The 17,588-nt window shown below is 45.9% G+C and overlaps 1 protein-coding gene across 1 annotated transcript in view; it reads left to right on the forward strand.

Annotated features, from left to right (window-relative positions):
- The window catches only part of Slc7a14 (solute carrier family 7 member 14), a 119,501-nt gene that overhangs the window by 69,493 nt on the left and 32,420 nt on the right, over positions 1-17,588 (forward strand). The window contains exons 3-4 of the mRNA XM_021632002.2: positions 8,214-8,450; positions 10,742-10,959. Coding sequence (XP_021487677.1) covers positions 8,214-8,450; positions 10,742-10,959 — 455 coding nt within the window. The remainder of the gene's footprint in view (positions 1-8,213; positions 8,451-10,741; positions 10,960-17,588) is intronic.

A 17,588-nucleotide genomic window follows, 5' to 3' on the forward strand; every position in this document is an offset into this window, starting at 1 on the left:
ATACTTGCTCCTTTGAAAACATTGCCAAACTGTCTTAATCACCAGCATACATGCACCCGAGTACTATGAATCTAGCCAAGAGCACTCTCAGTGTCAAACTTAGAGTAAACACCTTTTCCTAAAAGCCACCAGTGTGTCCATGGGAGTGACTTCACTCTCGGCCATTCAAAACTCAGCTAAAAATATGCCACTGCCATGGCATTCAGCAGGGGCTGCCTAGTCAGAAACAATCGATCAGACTCCTCTAGGTAAGACTTTTGGGAAGAGAAGCCCCACTCTGTGTCTGTCACCTATGCCAGAAAGCCTGGTGGTCCCTGCCCACAAGAGGCCCCAGCCTTTCAAGCCCACAGATGAGCAGGCAACAATACTCCCACTTGAAAATACAAAACTTGTACTTCCATTTTCTAGAGCTCAGAGGATTGTAAAAAGGGAAGGAGGCCTAGAGAGATGACTCAGCAGCTCAAGTTGCCTAACTGCTCTCTCAGAAGATCCAGGTTTGGTTCCTACCACCTACATCAGCTGGCTTACAACCTGTATCTCCCGTTCCGGGGAGTCTGAGGCCTTCCTCTGGCCTCCATGAGCAGCTGTACAATGTACATATAAACTCCTACAGACACACACACACATACATACACACGCACACACACACACACAAAATAAAAATAAATGAGTCTTTTTAGAAGGGGGATGGTGCGTGAGGGATGTGACCCCCACACCCACACAGTTCTCTCACAAGTCCCCTAAATCAAGAGTCCCTGGCCTGTGCAGCCCCTCTGTGCTTGCTGTCCCAATCTGAAGGAGGTTGAAAAGCCAAGGGACTTGGGAAAGATCCCAGCTGAAATACAGCAGTGCACCACTCTCTGTAGATAATCTGTACCCACTGCTCCATGGAATGGTGGCTTCACCTACTCCTCAGACACACTGAAGTACAAGATGCGGGCTCATCAACTCTCCAGAGGCAGGGGCAGGCAGAGATCTCTGAGTTCAAGGCCAGCTTCGTCTACACAGTGAGTTCCAAGACAGTCAGAGCTGCATAATGAGCTTGTCTCAGGAAAAAGAAACACACACACAAACACACACACAAACAAAAACACAAACAGTATAATTGGGGGTGTGGTGGAGAAGTGGAGGCAGGAGCAGATAGAAGTGGAGGCAGGAGCAGATAGAAGCTAGCTATGACTATATAGTGAGTTCAAGAACAGACAGAGCTACAGAGTGAGACCCTGTCTTAAAAAGAAAGATAGGAAGGAAGGAAGGAAGGAAGGAAGGAAGGAAGGAAGGAAGGAAGGAAGGAAGGAAGGAAGGAAGGAAGGAAGGAAGGAAGGAAGGAAGGAAAGAAGGAGGGAAAGAGGTAAAAAGGGAGGGGAAGAGAGAGGAAGAAAGAGGGAGATGGGGGTCCTCTCCTACACCTCAAGAGGGAGTGTTGAAAAGTACTAGGAGAGAGGATTACCAGCTGTCACCACTTCAACTCCCTCTCTTTGTCCTTTCTGCCCAAGGCTTTTACATCTGACTTGTCAGAGTCACCTCAAAAAGGAGGACCAGGTCTCATAAAAAGAGATTAGCAAGAAGTGGGAGATTTTTCTCACAGTTTCTCACGGAGCAGAACAAAAGGGTTTTACTAAAGACGTAAAGCCCAGGAGTTCAAATGTTCAGGTTCTGTTTTAAAAGTGCACTGAGCAGAAACAGCCTGGGCTAGACCCTAGAACGGTTCACAGTACCCCTAACTGGTGCCAAGTCCCTGAAATCATAAGCCAACGACAGTTGTGTGCTGTCTCCTAACCCTCTTCTGTGGCTAGTGCATTGTGGGCCATCTCCTAACCCTCCTCTGTGGCTAGTGCTCACGCATCAACACTCCAGAAGTGGCCAACACATTCCCTCACCTGCAAATGGCAGCTACAGAGCCCTGACCAGTTTCCTGCCTTACACCAGCAACTGTGCCTATGTCTGCCCAAGACCCAAAGCAACCTATACAACAGGAGTCATTTCCATTCTCCAGGTGGGGAGCTAAGGTCAAGTGATTGGCTCCGGGAACAGCTAACCCTCAGGGCAACCAGCTAAGTCCCACATCAGATTACTAACCATGGCACGAGCAAACCTCAACAAAAACTCATCTTAAGGTGGAAACTCTACCTCTGATAACCCCTAAAATATTTTCAAGAATGCATATTTCAAGGAAAACAAGTAAGCATGTAGGTTAGTCATGCATTAGTGAACAAATTTTTCCACTTCACCCAGTTTGGAAGTCAATTCTCTATCAGGAGAGCTGGTTTCCTTCTCATTTAAATGTTGCTGTATTGGTTTCATGACTTGGAGGATTTGGGACTCTCTGTTCCTTACCCAACTTTAATTGGAGACCCGTCAGGTTCAATCGCTGATGTTGTCGGGCCCTCCCTGACTGATGGTGGTGCCAGCTGCCCCTGAACACAGGCAGTTACTGTCCATCAGGGCCCTGATTTGGCAGAGAAATCATAAGTCTCTTCTTTGACACAAAGAAGCAGAGGCCGTCCCAGACAAATTGCTTCTCCTCCAGACACATTTGTAAAACCTGCCTGGGTTTCTGTGACAGGCACGGGGTGAGCAAGGTTGCTCAGGTAAGAGCTGGTGGCAGGAGGTGGGAGGGAGCACCACCCAATGCATCACTCCCTGAACAGAAAACCCTCAATTTTTCTGGCTAGCCTAGAGCATCACAGAAGGGGGCATGAGGACAAGTTCGCCTGAGTTAGCTGCATGTAACTTGAAGCTAGAAAAACAATTTCTCAGAATCCAGAAACCTGCTTCTCAGAGGACACAGCTGGGTTGGGCACCATTGGACATCTGAAATTCAGTGTCACAGAGAAAGCAGATGTTTCCAACAGGAGCCACACTCTAAAGGTGCAGTAATTTCTCCTCATACCCCAGTCGCAATTACAATTCAAAGGGATCAGCCGCCTGGTAATATATGCAGGATGTCTTAGCCCCATTGGAAACTTATCAAAGAAACAGGTTTTATAAACGTTAAGAGACAGGTGACACCAGTCTTAGCAAAATGCCTGTTTTGGAGAGGACATTGTCAAAGGTGTGCCTGGGGCTCAGCACCAAACTACACCCTTGTAGTTTGTGGTCCAGGGTGGACTCCCTCCTGTGGCTGAGGGTTGCAGATAAGTAACACTGAGCAGGAACTGGATGGAGAGGTGAACAATCATAGACTCATCCATCTGCCCACCCCACCACCCCAGGGCAGCACAGCAGGTCCTGAGACTGAAGAGCTAGAAAACTCTCTCATTAAACTTTTGCATTCGTGGGTCAGCAAGCTGGCTTATTGAGTAAGGGCCCTTACTGCCAAGCCTGGTAACCTGAGCCCAATCCCCTTGAACCAAAAAGAGAAAGAAGAGGACTGACTCCTGAAGGTTGTGCTCTCGCCTGCAAATACACACACCAATACCTGTGCACACACACACACACACACACACTCACACACACACACTCACACACACACGGCAGCGTAACTGTCCACATACTTAAACACATATGCATAAATGCACACACATTGTAACATGTATACATAGACACACAGAGAGAGAGAGAAATGTTTAAGGCCATTTAGGAAACTCTATCCTAATTTAAAGCAAAAAATATATTTTAAAAAAATCTTTTATAAACTGGTCACCAGCTCAGAAGCAATTTATAAAATCTAACATTCTAACACAGGAGATGGCTGTGCTTAGATGAGTATTTTGCTGTTCTAGGACATAAATCATCTTCAACATTTTCAGAGTTAGTGTTTTGATTTTTTTTTTGGGGGGGTGGAGCTTTTCCCTGGCTGTTCTGGCTGTCCTGGAACTCACTATGTAGACTAGGAGGGACACAAACTTACAGGCCACCTTACCTCTGCCTCCCAAGTGCTGGGATTAAAGGCGTGTGCTGCCACCACCGCCACCTAGCATGGTTTTTGATCTTATGATTGTCAATGCCGAGAATATTATCTCTTGTTGATATCTAGTACAAAAATGAGGCATGTTTAAGAAAAATTGAGAAATCCTATCCTAATTTCAAATGAAATTCATTTAACATTTTTTTATAAACTGGTCATCAACTCATAAACAATTTTGTGAAACCAAGCACTCTGACACATTATAATCAAAATTATACTAAATTGCTATTTAGACGCTGCACAATGACAGCAGGAAAATATTTAAAATTTTTATTCTCTGCAATTAAACCATTGTTTCTGTAAATACAGAAAAGTTTATGTACATAGTGAAAATGATGCAGTTCATAACAGTCTTAGGGTTCCTATTGCTGTGTTAAAACACTATAACCAAAAGCAGCTTGGGGAGGAAAGGGAAAGATTACAGTTATCACATCACAGTGCATCACTGAAGGAAGTCAGGGCAGGAACTAAAGCAGAGCAGGAACCTTGGAGGCAGGGCATGGTAAGGAGACCGCGGAGGAGTGCTGCTGACTGACTTGCTCTCCCACGGCTCACTCAGCCTGATTTCTCATACAAGCCAGGATGTATAATACCCTGGATTTCTTATACCCAGGGATGGCACCACCGACAGCGGGCTAAGCCTGCCCTCATCCATCATCAATCAGTAATGCACCACAGGCTTGCATACAGGACAATCTCAGTTAAGACCTCCTCTTCCCAAATGACTCTTGGGTCAAGTCAACATAAAACTAGCCAGCACAATAGCATACAATGGCCTCTAAGCTGAGCCCAGGTGGTTTAGACCATGACAGCTGGATTTGTGTGGCACTTACATATATTTACATGTAAAAAGGACATGTTGTGTGTTCAGAACCAAGGCTGAAGTGAAGTCATGTCATGCGCCCGAGTGAGCAAGGCCAGATATACCTAGGATTCAATGCACATTTGATCTTAATTTGGAATTGCACATACGGAAAACCACCACTGCTGTCAACTTTAGAGTTCATTATGCAACCCGCCCTCGTTGCTGTCCACTTTACACAGTCTAGAGACACTTGAGAAAGAAATCTCAACTGAGAAATTGTCCTAATCAGACTAGCCCGTGGTTATGTCAATGGGGGGTTGTCTTGACGGACAGTTGATGTAGGAAGGCCCAGCCCACTGTGGGGAGTGCCATTTCCTAGGCAAATAGTCACTGGCTATCTAAGAAGCTAAGCTTAAGTGAGTCAGCAAGCATCCTCCTCCATGGTTTCGGCTTCAGTTCCTGCCTGAGTTCCTGCCATGACTTCCCTCAGTGATAGACTGTGAGCTGTAAGCTGAAATAATCCCATTCCTCTCCTATGTTGCTCTTAGCCACCACGTTTCATCACAGAAACATAAGGGCACCTGCAAAAGACTATAAAGGTCCACCAGAAGGGGGTAATGCCTTCCCCCTGTTTACCTTTTATCTCAAATCTAACATCGATAGGCAGAGATGTTACTTCCTGAGCGACTCTGGTAAATGCAATGAATGAATTGGAAAGCTGTCAAGACTGATTACCAAGTTTTGGTTACAGCCCCAGCTTAATCGTGAACACAGCAAAGCTGATGAGCAGTTGACATGTGTCTTGGTTTGAAGGTTCTTTATGAGTTCACATGTTTAAACCCTGGGTCTCCAGCTGGTGGTGCTGTTTTAAAAGGGTGTAGGACCTTCGGAAAGGAAGGCATGGCTGGCTGGCGGAGGCAGTGGATCACTGGGGACAGATAGGCTTTTGACTGTTGTAGCAGAGTAGGCTTCCAGCCAAGCTCTCTGCTTCCTGGTCCACTGAGATGAGGAGAAGCTGTGCCCAAAGCTCACACCAGAACAGACAGAGCTGCCCCGCCCTCCATGAAGACCAGGCTCACCTCTCCAGGGCACCAAAGGCCATCACATAAATACTCAGCAGCATGAGACCAGCTGAGCACTAAGCTCCTTCCCACGTCATACAGCGATTTCAGGGTCAGGAAATCTTTGTTACTTGCAGCTTGTGTGTGTGTGTGTGTGTGTGTGTGTGTGTGTGTGTGTGTGTGTGTGTTAATCAGTGAGTTTAATTGAGATTGTTATATGAGCATGGAGAGGGGATTGTTCAATACAGCATAGACAATCTATCAGTGGCTACACCACTGAGGGAAATTATTCCCCCTTCCCCCAAAGTCCATCAGCGGCCAATAGCTCCTCAGGAAAGTATGAGGCCTCCTCGGCACCTCACACCTCCATGACGGGATGCTGACAGGCCAGATCTTGTGCAGGAAGTGTATGTTTGTGATTGCAATGGCCACGGCAAGTTGGAAGACAGTGTTTCACGGCATTCTTTGTAGCCCACAGTGTCCAATCAGTGCGGCCCATGTGTGCAGGTGGAGGGTTAGCTTCTGGAGTGTGAGCGAACTGTCTAGAGCCCATACCCCTAAAAACATAAAATAAAATCTCTCTTATGTTCTCTCTCTCGCTCTCTCCCTCTTTCTCCCTCTTTCTCTCTCTCCAAGCAGACATCAACTGGGCTGCGGCCTCAGAAGCTCCTCCCCCACGCATGGTTGACTGTTGACTGGTTTGATCTCGTGCAAGCTTGTACAAGCAGCAGCTACTGCTGCTGAGCTCGTGGGTGCAATGGCCCTGTCGTGTCCAGAAGACACTATTTCCTTATCTATGGCTTTTACAATCTTCCAGCTCCCTCTTCCACGACATTCTCTGAGCCTCGTCCAAGCTGGGGCTTTCTTTATTAGTAACTATGTTTTTATATGTGCACTTTTGTCTTCCCCCTTTGCTACAGTACAGTATTTCCACAGCTGGCTTAGAGTATCCGTCTCAAAGGAAGAGCATCTTCCCTAATGTGGAAAACTAGAAGGAAGCTGTCACTGTGCAGTCTAACCCTGCTGCCATTGGTGGGGTCATCCTAACTTAGTCCTGCACTCAGGATTTCTCCCACCAGAGAAACACAATAGAAACATACAATAAAAGAGGATTTTTCTAAAGAAAGATTATTTCTCAATAATCCTCAGGCAAATTCGTTTTGTCTTCCCAAGTACAATGGCTAAAAAGACTTTGGAAGCCAGGCAGGCTAATGCACACCTATAATCCCAGCACTTGGGAGGAAGGGGCAGTAGGATTATCACAAGATAAAGGATAGCCTGGTCTACAGAGTGACTCAAAGGCCAGCCAGGGCTACTCTCCTGGTTAGATTTTATTGTCAACTCTGCAGCTGAGAGTCAGCTGGGAAGAGGGATTGTCCCAATCAGACTATCATGTGGGGAATATCTTGAGTGTTATGAAGAGGCCAAGCCCACTGTAGGCAATGCCACCGCTAGGCAGGTCCTGGGGTGTATCAGAAAGCCAAGTAAGCATGAGCCAGAGAGAACAAGCCAGCAACAACATCCTCCACAGTTCCTGCCTCGAGGTTTCTGCCTTGAGTTCCTTCATGATTTCCGGCCTGGAAGTGCAACCCTTTCTTGCACGTGGCTTCTAGTCAGGGCGTTTCCTCACAGCACTGATACACAGTGAGACCCAGTCTCAGAAGGTCCAAAGACCCAAACACCCAAACTAGGTTTCCAGGGGGCGAGATTGGAAATGGCTAGAATGGCGTCGCATGCAGTCCTGTCTGCATAACAGTGTTTTAGCGATAGACATTTACATGACTTTAGTCCCATAAGACCCTCCCGGGGCTGAAAAGTTGCTATGGGCTGGGACATGAAGCTGCTGTAACCCAGTGCTGTCTATCATGCGTCATGTCTGTCGTGATGCAGGTACAGACCTGCTACTCCATCAGCAGGATGAATGAGTAGCATGCAGCTATGTACAGGACGTGATACTTGATAAGGACAAGAAATCACTCCAATACCGGCTTCTGGTTTCCGGTGCCCTCTTTTTGTCAGTATTGTAAGGTTCGCTCTTACCGATGACAAAGAACCATTTACACTAAAGCAGCCAGCATTCACTGTCTCTCCATTCCAGCGCTTTTCTCCTGCATTTCGTTGATTCGTCGTGGCTCTAGAGGTAATAAACTATATAATACCTATTAATTTAGATGTATGTGTATCATATAGTTATATTTATTATATATATGAGTGGCATATATGGGTTTATAGCCTAGGTGCGTAACAAGCTCCTTCAGCTAGGCTTGTGCAAGCACATCTCAATGACATCTCCCCGTCATTGTGGCTACGCATAAACTCCTGAGTATTGATGCTAATGGCCCAAAGAGCCCTAACATCTTCCTCTTAGGAGCGTTCTTGCACCAAGATGTTAGCTCCTCTGCAGAAGCCCACCACCTGTTTTGTTTGTCCCTTGCAGGTGTGTGCTATGCAGAGTTTGGGGTCCGAGTGCCCAAGACCACAGGATCTGCCTACACCTACAGCTATGTCACTGTTGGGGAGTTTGTGGCATTTTTCATCGGCTGGAACCTGATCCTGGAATACCTGATCGGCACTGCGGCTGGCGCCAGCGCTCTGAGCAGCATGTTCGACTCCCTGGCCAACCACAGCATCAGCCGCTGGATGGTGGACACAGTGGGAACCCTCAACGGCCTGGGTGAGAGTGCGCCGTCCTTTCCCCTGACGTGCAAATCCCTGAGCCAGGTGAACAAATGCCCCTCCAAGAACGCAGCGTGGAGGCTGGAGAGGCTGCTCAGTGGGCAAAATATGCCTGGTATCCCCAGTACACACACACACACACACACACGAACACACACACATGTACATTCACACATACACACCCTGATTTGGAAAAAAAATGTGTCAAGAACTTTAAGTGCTTCTTTTTGTTTTGTTTTTACAAAGCAGTCCTTCACTCTAAGTAAATTATTCTAATTTTCATGAATATATAATTCGTATAAAAAGATGTTCTTTCCAGTCTCATTCTTAGAAGGTGTACACCCCTTATCTGAGATGCTTGGGACCAGTACCTTTTTTATTATTACTTTTACCTTCAGGGTTTTTTCAGACTTTGAAATACTTACCAATATACATATAAGATATTGGGATTGGCAACCGACACCCAGGCCTGACACGAAATTCACTAGTTTTTCATAAACCTCTTAGACACATCGCCTGAAGAAAATATTATTAAATATAATATATAAAGCTTTGCTGCATATGTAAATTTTATTCTCTTGTGGTATTGTGGCTGCCATTTAAAAAGTTTCAGATTCTGTAGCATCTCAAATTGTGGATTTTTAGATTATGAGTGCTCAATTGTAAAAAATTATATATATATATATATATATACTTTAGCGAGACAAATGGCCATGTAAATTGTGGATACGTGTCATATGACTGACAACTAAAAAGATAACTAAAGAGGTCATAGCATGGACTAAAGATTAATACAATGCATATCAAAGACGCAGGCTGTACTGTGCATTCACCTTGCCAACAGCTATATAAAAAATAAACTAATGCAACCAAAGAAATTTGGAGAAACTTCATCATGGTTTCCTTGTGAATTTCCTCCCAATTTTTTATAAGTAAACGTTTTCACTTACAAATAAAAAAATTTCAATTCCAGTCCAACCAACATCCACAAGGTGTCCCGTTACTGAACAAGAACTGAGAGGTCAGAGGTCACCTAACAAATGGCGGGAGACGGACCATCTGTCACTTGCCGCCAGCTTTCCATCCTGATGCCTGGTGCATCCTTCCATAGTCACAGGACTCATACTAATAGCTGAAGAAGCTCTGGAGTCTTTCCTCAGAATTTCCCAGTAGTTGGGGATGGACCTCAGTATGACAGTGTTTATGTGGTGCATTTGAGCTCCCTAAAGCACACACATGCACGCACACACACACACACACACACATTTTACTGCAGTGTACTTATCTCAGAGACTATTGGACAAAAGCACTGACCAGGGCTGAAGAGACGGCTCAGAGGCTAAGAGCACTTGTTGTTTCTCCGTATGCTCCCAGCATCTATGCCAGGTGGCTCACAAGATCCTGCATCTCCAGCTTCAGGGCACACACACCATTACAAATAACAGAAAAAAAAAATCTTTTCTTTAAATTGCTAGTCACCCCACTGCTACAATAACAAGCACAAAAATCATCGCTCTGTTCTGATTTCATAACATTTTAATTTTGAAATGACCCAAAATCAGTCATCCTTCTCGCTCACTTTGCAGATGAGGTCCAGAAAGACGAGACAATGTGCCCAAGGCTGCACTGCAGGCTGTTGGCCAAAGTACAGCTAGAATCTAGGTTCTCTGGCTGCTGAGGCAACGCCTCTTCTGCTCCGTAGAGGGCAGGAGTCCACTGACCAAGGGCTGACCAGCAGGCCCTGTGCTCTGGGCATTTTCTCTCTGCAGCCCCACCCTGCAAATGAGAAGCCACTTAAAATACTTTCAAATATGTACATTTTAAAGCTTGCTAATAAAGAAAGGATTGTGGGGATAGGATAGAAATCTTACAGATTACGAGGCTAACCATAATGGAGGCAGAGAAGTTTCCAGAGGCTATGCTAGACCTCTACCTGTGCCTCAAATGTCCCAAGATGCTCCTGACTGATTGCACATGTGCTAGCCATGCCTCCACAAGTACACCGTGGCTGTCGTGTTGTATGACCCTAATTGTGAGCTATGGTATCAGGTCACCTTCTCTGGGTCCCAAACTTCCTCATTTGCAGATAAGCACTTATATCTGCTTATGGACCGTAACAGTCAGACATATAAGTGTGCACACAGAGACAGACAGACAGCCTTCGCTGTTCTTCCTGACAGACTAACCACTGCTCTAAAGGTCACAACAACCCAGATGCAATGGGGTAGAGTGAGTCCACGGGGCCCTTTCTTCTCTTTAGACGGTATTAACCATGGCTTCCTCCTCTAGGGAAAGGGGAGGAGTCCTACCCAGACCTTCTGGCTCTGGTGATCGCGGTCCTGGTGACCATCGTTGTGGCTCTGGGAGTGAAGAATTCCGTGGGCTTCAACAACGTCCTCAACGTGCTGAACCTGGCAGTGTGGGTGTTCATCATGATCGCAGGCCTCTTCTTCATCAATGGCAATTACTGGGCAGAGGGCCAGTTCCTGCCCCACGGCTGGTCAGGGGTGAGTTCATTCTCAGAGGCTGCTGGGCCTTCCGTGCCGGGAATAGTCTAAGACACATTCTCAAGGAAACATGTTCTTTCAGTGGGGATGTTCTGAAGAGATCTTTTGATTTGGGGCTTGTTTTCCGGTTTCACTGACATCCCGGGCGACACCAATCACAAGAGGAGATTTGGTGTGGTGCCCTCTCCGTGTGCCTTCCTCCATGCTAAGCGCCGCGTGCCTTATCCCATCACACCAGCACATCAGTGGAAAATATTCACAGTTTGGACTGAAGGATGAAAACATCCTCACCCAGAGAGATCCTCGGGCTCCCTGCTAAGCACGGCGTGTGGCAGAATCAGAACCCAAAGCCAGGAGTACTGGATCCAAAGACTGGGGTAGGAACAGTTCAGCTCTGCTAAGAGAGGCAGCCTTGCACAGAAATAGGCAACTCAGTGAAGGACGCCAGGAAGAGTGCAGGAACGGGAAAGGGCTGTGTTCACCTCCATGTAAAACTAGGGGGAACTCATTTAAAATCAGAATCCAGCATCCAGCCCAGGGAAGACAGTCCTGCTGGGGCCTGAGAGCAGCTGAGGGGACCCAGCAGAGTGACAGTTCTAAGTCCTGGGCAAGAGGCAAACAGTCTAGCTAGTGAGCTGAACACAAAGGAAACCTTAGATCCCATCCCCAGGACCTGGTGATGGTTAAAAATGTAAGTCAGGGTGGCAAATTCTCTATACTAAGAAGTGGCTGTAAGTCTCACCTGGCTTCTTGTCTACAGTGTAACTGAAAAATATTTATCTTGTGGATTTATTGATAAAATTCACCAGAAATTTTCCAGATGGCGGGATCTTAGAAGTTCCCCAGTCCTGTCCTTCCATTTCACAAGTGAATGACTATCGAGAGGCGCAGAGAGGCAGGTTGGCCTGGTGCTGGCCTAGAATGCAAATACAGGGCTCTACTCAATTTGCTTTTGTAGCTTTTGCTTACACTGGTTTTGCTCCAAGATACCCAGGGATCAGAACTCACTCCTGGAGAACATTCAAAATCACTTCTGTTTATTCTGAGCTGTGCCACGCTACTCAGTGCAGAGAACCAGGCAAGTCGGTTAAGCCAAACCTGCGAGTTTGCTGCTTTTCTGGGGGGATTCCCCAGAAGCACAAAGCGCATCTCTCCTCCCTGAGACGAACAAATACTGAAATTGCTCTGAACCAGAAAGAGGGACAAAGAAGCACTGTTGGATCCCGAGGCTCCATTTTCTTATAATACAAATTGTTCTTCTCCTATCACAGAAGAGAAACAACCAGTTATAAGAGAGAAGAGAAGGGATGTCTCCTGGAGCCCAACTGCGTTCTCATTGTAGCTCATGAAAGCATCGCTACAGTTGTCTCGGCCCTGTAAGGGAGGCCTGGGTTGAGGACCAACTGGAAGACAGGGCACCAGCTCACTTCTGGGCTCTCCGCTCTTCTCATGATCAAGCGGGGAGACAAACTTGTACCACTTGCTTGCAGAAGAGGATAGCCTCTTGGCTCTTCCGTGTCGTGCTGTGAGCGTACATCTGCCATTCTAGACGGCTGGACCCGTCAATGTTGTCCACACAAGTGATGTACACAAGGCTCAGAGCGACTGCTCACATACTTGCTCACACACTTCGTTTAGACAGTCAGGGCAAGGGCTGACGCTCCTGAACCAGGGCTGACAACTAATATTACATGTTTTTCCTTAAACGTTCACGAAAGGTTAGAATATTGGATTTGTTTGTGTGTGTGTGTGTTTTGTCCACTTGTATGTCTGTCCGGGCACCGCGTGCATGCAGTACCTGCAGAGACCAGAAGAGGGAGCAAACCCTCTGCAACTGGATTTACAGCCGGTCGTGAGCCACCACTTAGGTGCTAGGAATGAAACCCCCATTCTGCGCTGCTCTTTTCTGCATCCTGTTGCTGCTCTTAACTGCAGAGCCATCTCTCCAGCCCCTGACCTGGAATGTCGGAGCTGAAAAAAACAGTAAGAGATAACAAGGTCTCATCTTCACTAAGGCTGAGTGAATGGTGCGCACTGAAGACACAGGAGCTCACGCCCGCTGTGAGGGGGGAGGGGACTTCTGCACGATCACTGTTTCCTCCTCCTTTCGCCTTTTCTTTTCTCTGGTGCTCTGTTCCGGGGCCTTCATTCTCTTTGGAGGCATCTCCCTTCCACTTCGGGAATCAGTACCCTTTCTCAATCAGTAGGCCACAACTTCATAATGGAGTCATCAGACCATCTTTGGAGGCCCCGATTTATGCACCCTAGATTCTCACTTGCTCTTATTTAAAAAAAAAAAAAAAAAAAAAAGTCTAAATGTAGGCATAAAGTAGAAAAAGAAGAATGACTTTCCAATGTTTAGCATTTCTATGAGCGCCCTGAGAAAAACAACAATGATCTCCACTTTTACACCAAAGTTTAAAGCATCCAAGATAAGAGTTTTAGTAAGCAATAGAGTTAAGTTGAATTCCAGTCCTGGGTGACCCAAAATCCATATTCACTCCACCATCCTCTGGTTTGCGCCCCCTGAGATCACCTAGCTTGGCTTAAAACTCTGGTCACTGACCTAACTTGAGAGACTTGTCATTGGCCACCAGAAAAGCCTGGCTGGGAATTTTGATTTTTAATGCATATCTATTATCCGCGAAGGAAACAAATGTGTGCCTCTGTGCAGGAACAAAAAAAAAAAAAAAGAACTATTATCTGAGCAAAATGGACAGCATGTGAGATGTTGATTCATCTCCCTGTTCTCAGTCTGGCCTTGGATTTCTGCGTCATACTTATCCTCCCTAGTGAATTGACCTGGCCTTGCCCTTTCTCAACTTTGCTCACAGATCATTTTTCTTGTCCAGCAAGGCCACTGTGAATTTAAATCACACATTGTAAAGGCTGATACCCTCTCACGAGTCGATCATCTACCACGGTAGTGAACGCATTTCCCACTCTTACCTAGCAAACATCGACAAACGTCTTTGCTTACTTGGCAGCTGCATTAATGTCTATGCTGCTTGGGGAAACTCTGAACTCTACTGTTAACTATAGGACCGGTGCAGAGCTCCAGACATCTTGGGGTGCACTGTGCTTTGGGCAGAAGGGGATGAGGAAGTAAGGTAGGCTATCATAAGGATGCCATTACGTTGGGTTGAGCACAACTCACAAATGCTATGAAAGGGTTAATGAACAACCAGTCCTCTGGCAATGCCCCCCACCCCCACCCAGCACAACCCTCTCCCAGCCACCTCCTTCCAAAGAAAATAGCTTAAGGAATGGTTTACTCACTTAAAGGTTCTGGGTCAAATGCTTCTTTGGTCTTGAAGAGCTTAAGAACAACAAACATTTTCCCCTATATCAAGTGACTCTGGCCCTCAGCTGAACCCCTGCTTCCATCTGCAATTCCTCAGCCCTGAACGTTGCTGGATGTGTGTGCCCTTTATGTTATTTGTTCTTGATGCTATCTTATGGTTTTTCTTTAACCAAATAAGATATTTTACCAGCACAAATAGCTCCCAGGAAAAATAGTCCATACTTAGAATTTGCGAGGAATTCTGAAGGCCTCCAAAGGAAAGCTATTATTTTTCATGGCCTCCTTGCCTGAATCCATTTGTTGGAACCTATTAACACATTCCACTGTCGCTGTGGACAGGCTGCTAATAGAGCTGGGGCATGAGGGTGCTTGAAAATGCTTTTCACGTCATTTTGTCTTGTCACCTTGGCAGTAAATTAGAGAAAGGCGCCTAATTATTTTCTAGCATCTGAAGCTTCTTGAGGCAATATGGGAAGCCCAGCTTAACCTAATGCTTCACAAACACCACCACAGCCCTGGGGCAGCTGTTAGGGACCCTCACGTGGGGTAGCAAGCCACTCAGGACAGTGCCTTTGACAACTAAGCAACAGCCCTCCATGTTCTGTGATGCTTCTCTGCAGAGCTGTTGGCCTGGTGAGCCCATTCTGAGCCATGTGTGTAAGCACCTGCCCAGGCCCGCCACACAGAGGCCTGTCATGTGGTACAGGTGCCCCAGCCAGATGAGATCTGGAGAGAGTGAGGCAGCTTTTTAGTGATCTCGTCTTTCCGAAGTCTTGTTTCAAGGCTCTTTGTACTGACATTAGAGAGACAGAGAAGAGCGAGGACAAGAACTAATCTAATCAAGAGACTGAACTTGGTGGCGCACACCTATGATCCCAGTGGCCCCGGGTCAGTGGGTCCTGCCTCTGAGCGCAGCCAGGATCACAGGGGAAAAACTTTGCTCAAAACAAAATAGAAAACAGGCTTGACTAAAAAGCCAACCTTTCTGCTGATTTTATTTTACCAGTCTTATTAGGCCAGACTCTGTTTGGCCTTTGTGTTAGGCTCAGCCCGTTCTCCTCCTTCAACCTCGTCTACCCCAACTCTTTAGATCTGTCCTGTGCTCTTCTTTGTTGAGCCTGTAGGGTTTAGTCAATGGGAGGTGTTATCAGACAGGGAGAAGATGAAAAGAGAGCAAGGCCATGGTAATACCGCCTCTCTCCTGCCCTGCTCTGGCTTTACACTGGCTGAGTGGCCCTGCTGGGCAGCCCAGCTCCACCTCTCCAGCTCTCCCTGGATCCCAGGAATACCATTCTGCCCTGGGTCCCTAAGCTTATCGATGTCAGTGGTCGCCTCAGCCTCCCTAGCTGGTGCCTTGGCACTGCCTGGACGCTGCCTCATCCTTGCCTCTATTTCCTTCATTAGTTTTATTTCCCCCCCAAATCATCTATGTTGATTTCTGTTGCCTGTTGAATGCAGAAGGCTCCTCTAATGCCCTGTCTTTGAAATGATCTGCACTTTCTTCAACTAACATTGCTTTCTAATTCTACATACACAAATTCAGACTACTCTTCATTCTCTTTGCAGGTATATTTCCCGTTCCCAGCTTGATCACAGTTCCTTTTTTAGTGTCTTATCATTATCAGTATCATCCATTTCTTCATTCATTTGGAAAATAAAAGCACTTGTGTTTTGCAAATAATATATATGCTTACTAATATTATTCAGTTTATTTATTTGTGGTCCTGCAGCATCCCCAGGACTTTAAGGCCACAAGGCCAAGCTCGGAGTACTTCCTTCTCCTTATCAATCATAGTGCTTGGCACGTGGTAGCGCTTAGAATACATGTGTCATGTTCCAAGCAGAGGAGGGCTTTGGGCCCTTGCTTCATCTTCCCTAGAAAAAATTCACAGTAGAAATAATAGTACTGTCGATAAAAGCTAATATGTATTGAGCACATACCAGATTCTGCAATGTAATTCATCTCCTTTAACCTTTGAATCAACCCTGTGAGTTGTCTCCATGTTAGTGGTGAAGAAATTGATCTCCAACAGATTAAAAACCTACCTTAGGTCACCCAGCTAGCTTAGGACACAACCAAGCAAGGTCTGTTTGTCTACAAAGCCCACACTCCAGCGGACCTAGGTGCACCTCCATGCGTGACTCTGCGGTTCCCCTTTGGAGCCCACAACACTTATTTCCCTCCAGAAATGACATGGCTGGCCCTTTCAACACTTTCAAAGTGAGGGAGGAGGGTGATCCTGCCACTAACTCTTAGATTGCTTTCTAGGTCAGACATTCTCAGGCTCCCCGGTACTCCTCATGTGACATGGTACACCTCTCTCCCCTTCTAAGGTAGATTTGCCTCTGTCTAACTGGCCGTTGTGCCACTATAAAATTACAAGAAGGGTGTGTGTGTGTGTGTGTGTGTGTGTGTGTGTGTGTGTGTGAAGACCTACCTTAAGCATGGCTTTACCATGACTGAGATAGCCTCACAAACCTGCAATCCCAGCAGGTGTTCATCCTTGAAAATCAGGAATATTTTCCAGACAATTGAAAATGAACATGCGTCCAAAACTGTGAACCTGCTTACATGACGCAGTAAGAACTGTTTCCTTTCTTCATCTGGCAGCTGGTGGCACTTTCCATTCCCTGATAAAAAGGCTTTGCTGAAGGAAAAGTAGATTTCTCTCCTCCCAGGGAATAATTTGTGTCCACTTGATTTACCAGAGTAGAGCAGTTCTTTTTTTGTGCTCCAGTTCCCTTTGAATATGGTGAAGCTTACAGTCTCCTATTTTAGAATTAAATTTCAAATGAAGAACTTAATTATACAGAAACTTATTATACAGTTGTATTGAAACAAAGTAATACATATTCTTAGTTACGGCATATACTTCTTTATTAGTATCTATATCTAAGAACTATAATAATTTAGACCAGTAGAAAGAATTGTTAAAGATCTCTGCAAAAGTCTCTTGATATGAAAATATCTGATTCTACGGATGATGAAAATCATAGTACACCCATAATCAAAAAAATCCTAAAACTTAATTAAAGACTAGTAAAAATAAAAATACTATTCTTTTCCAGAAATACTCACAAATTTCCAAGAATATCCCTAACTCTCAAATTGGAAATCCTAAGTTAGGATGTTGAAACACAACAAACCCGGTTGGGAGCCTCCATAAGAAGCTGCCTCATCTTGTGGCTGGACAAAGGCTACCCTGGACATCTTGAGGAGATCTTCACATTTGTGATGCACCTCACAGGCTCTCGTATCTACTGCTTTGTTCTGTGCTTCTGAAGAAGCCGCTGGGGAAGGATAAAAGTGAACACTGCAGTGTGG

The sequence above is a fragment of the Meriones unguiculatus genome, chromosome 2 (genome assembly GCF_030254825.1).
Source record: "Meriones unguiculatus strain TT.TT164.6M chromosome 2, Bangor_MerUng_6.1, whole genome shotgun sequence".
Classification (NCBI taxonomy): domain Eukaryota; kingdom Metazoa; phylum Chordata; class Mammalia; order Rodentia; family Muridae; genus Meriones; species Meriones unguiculatus.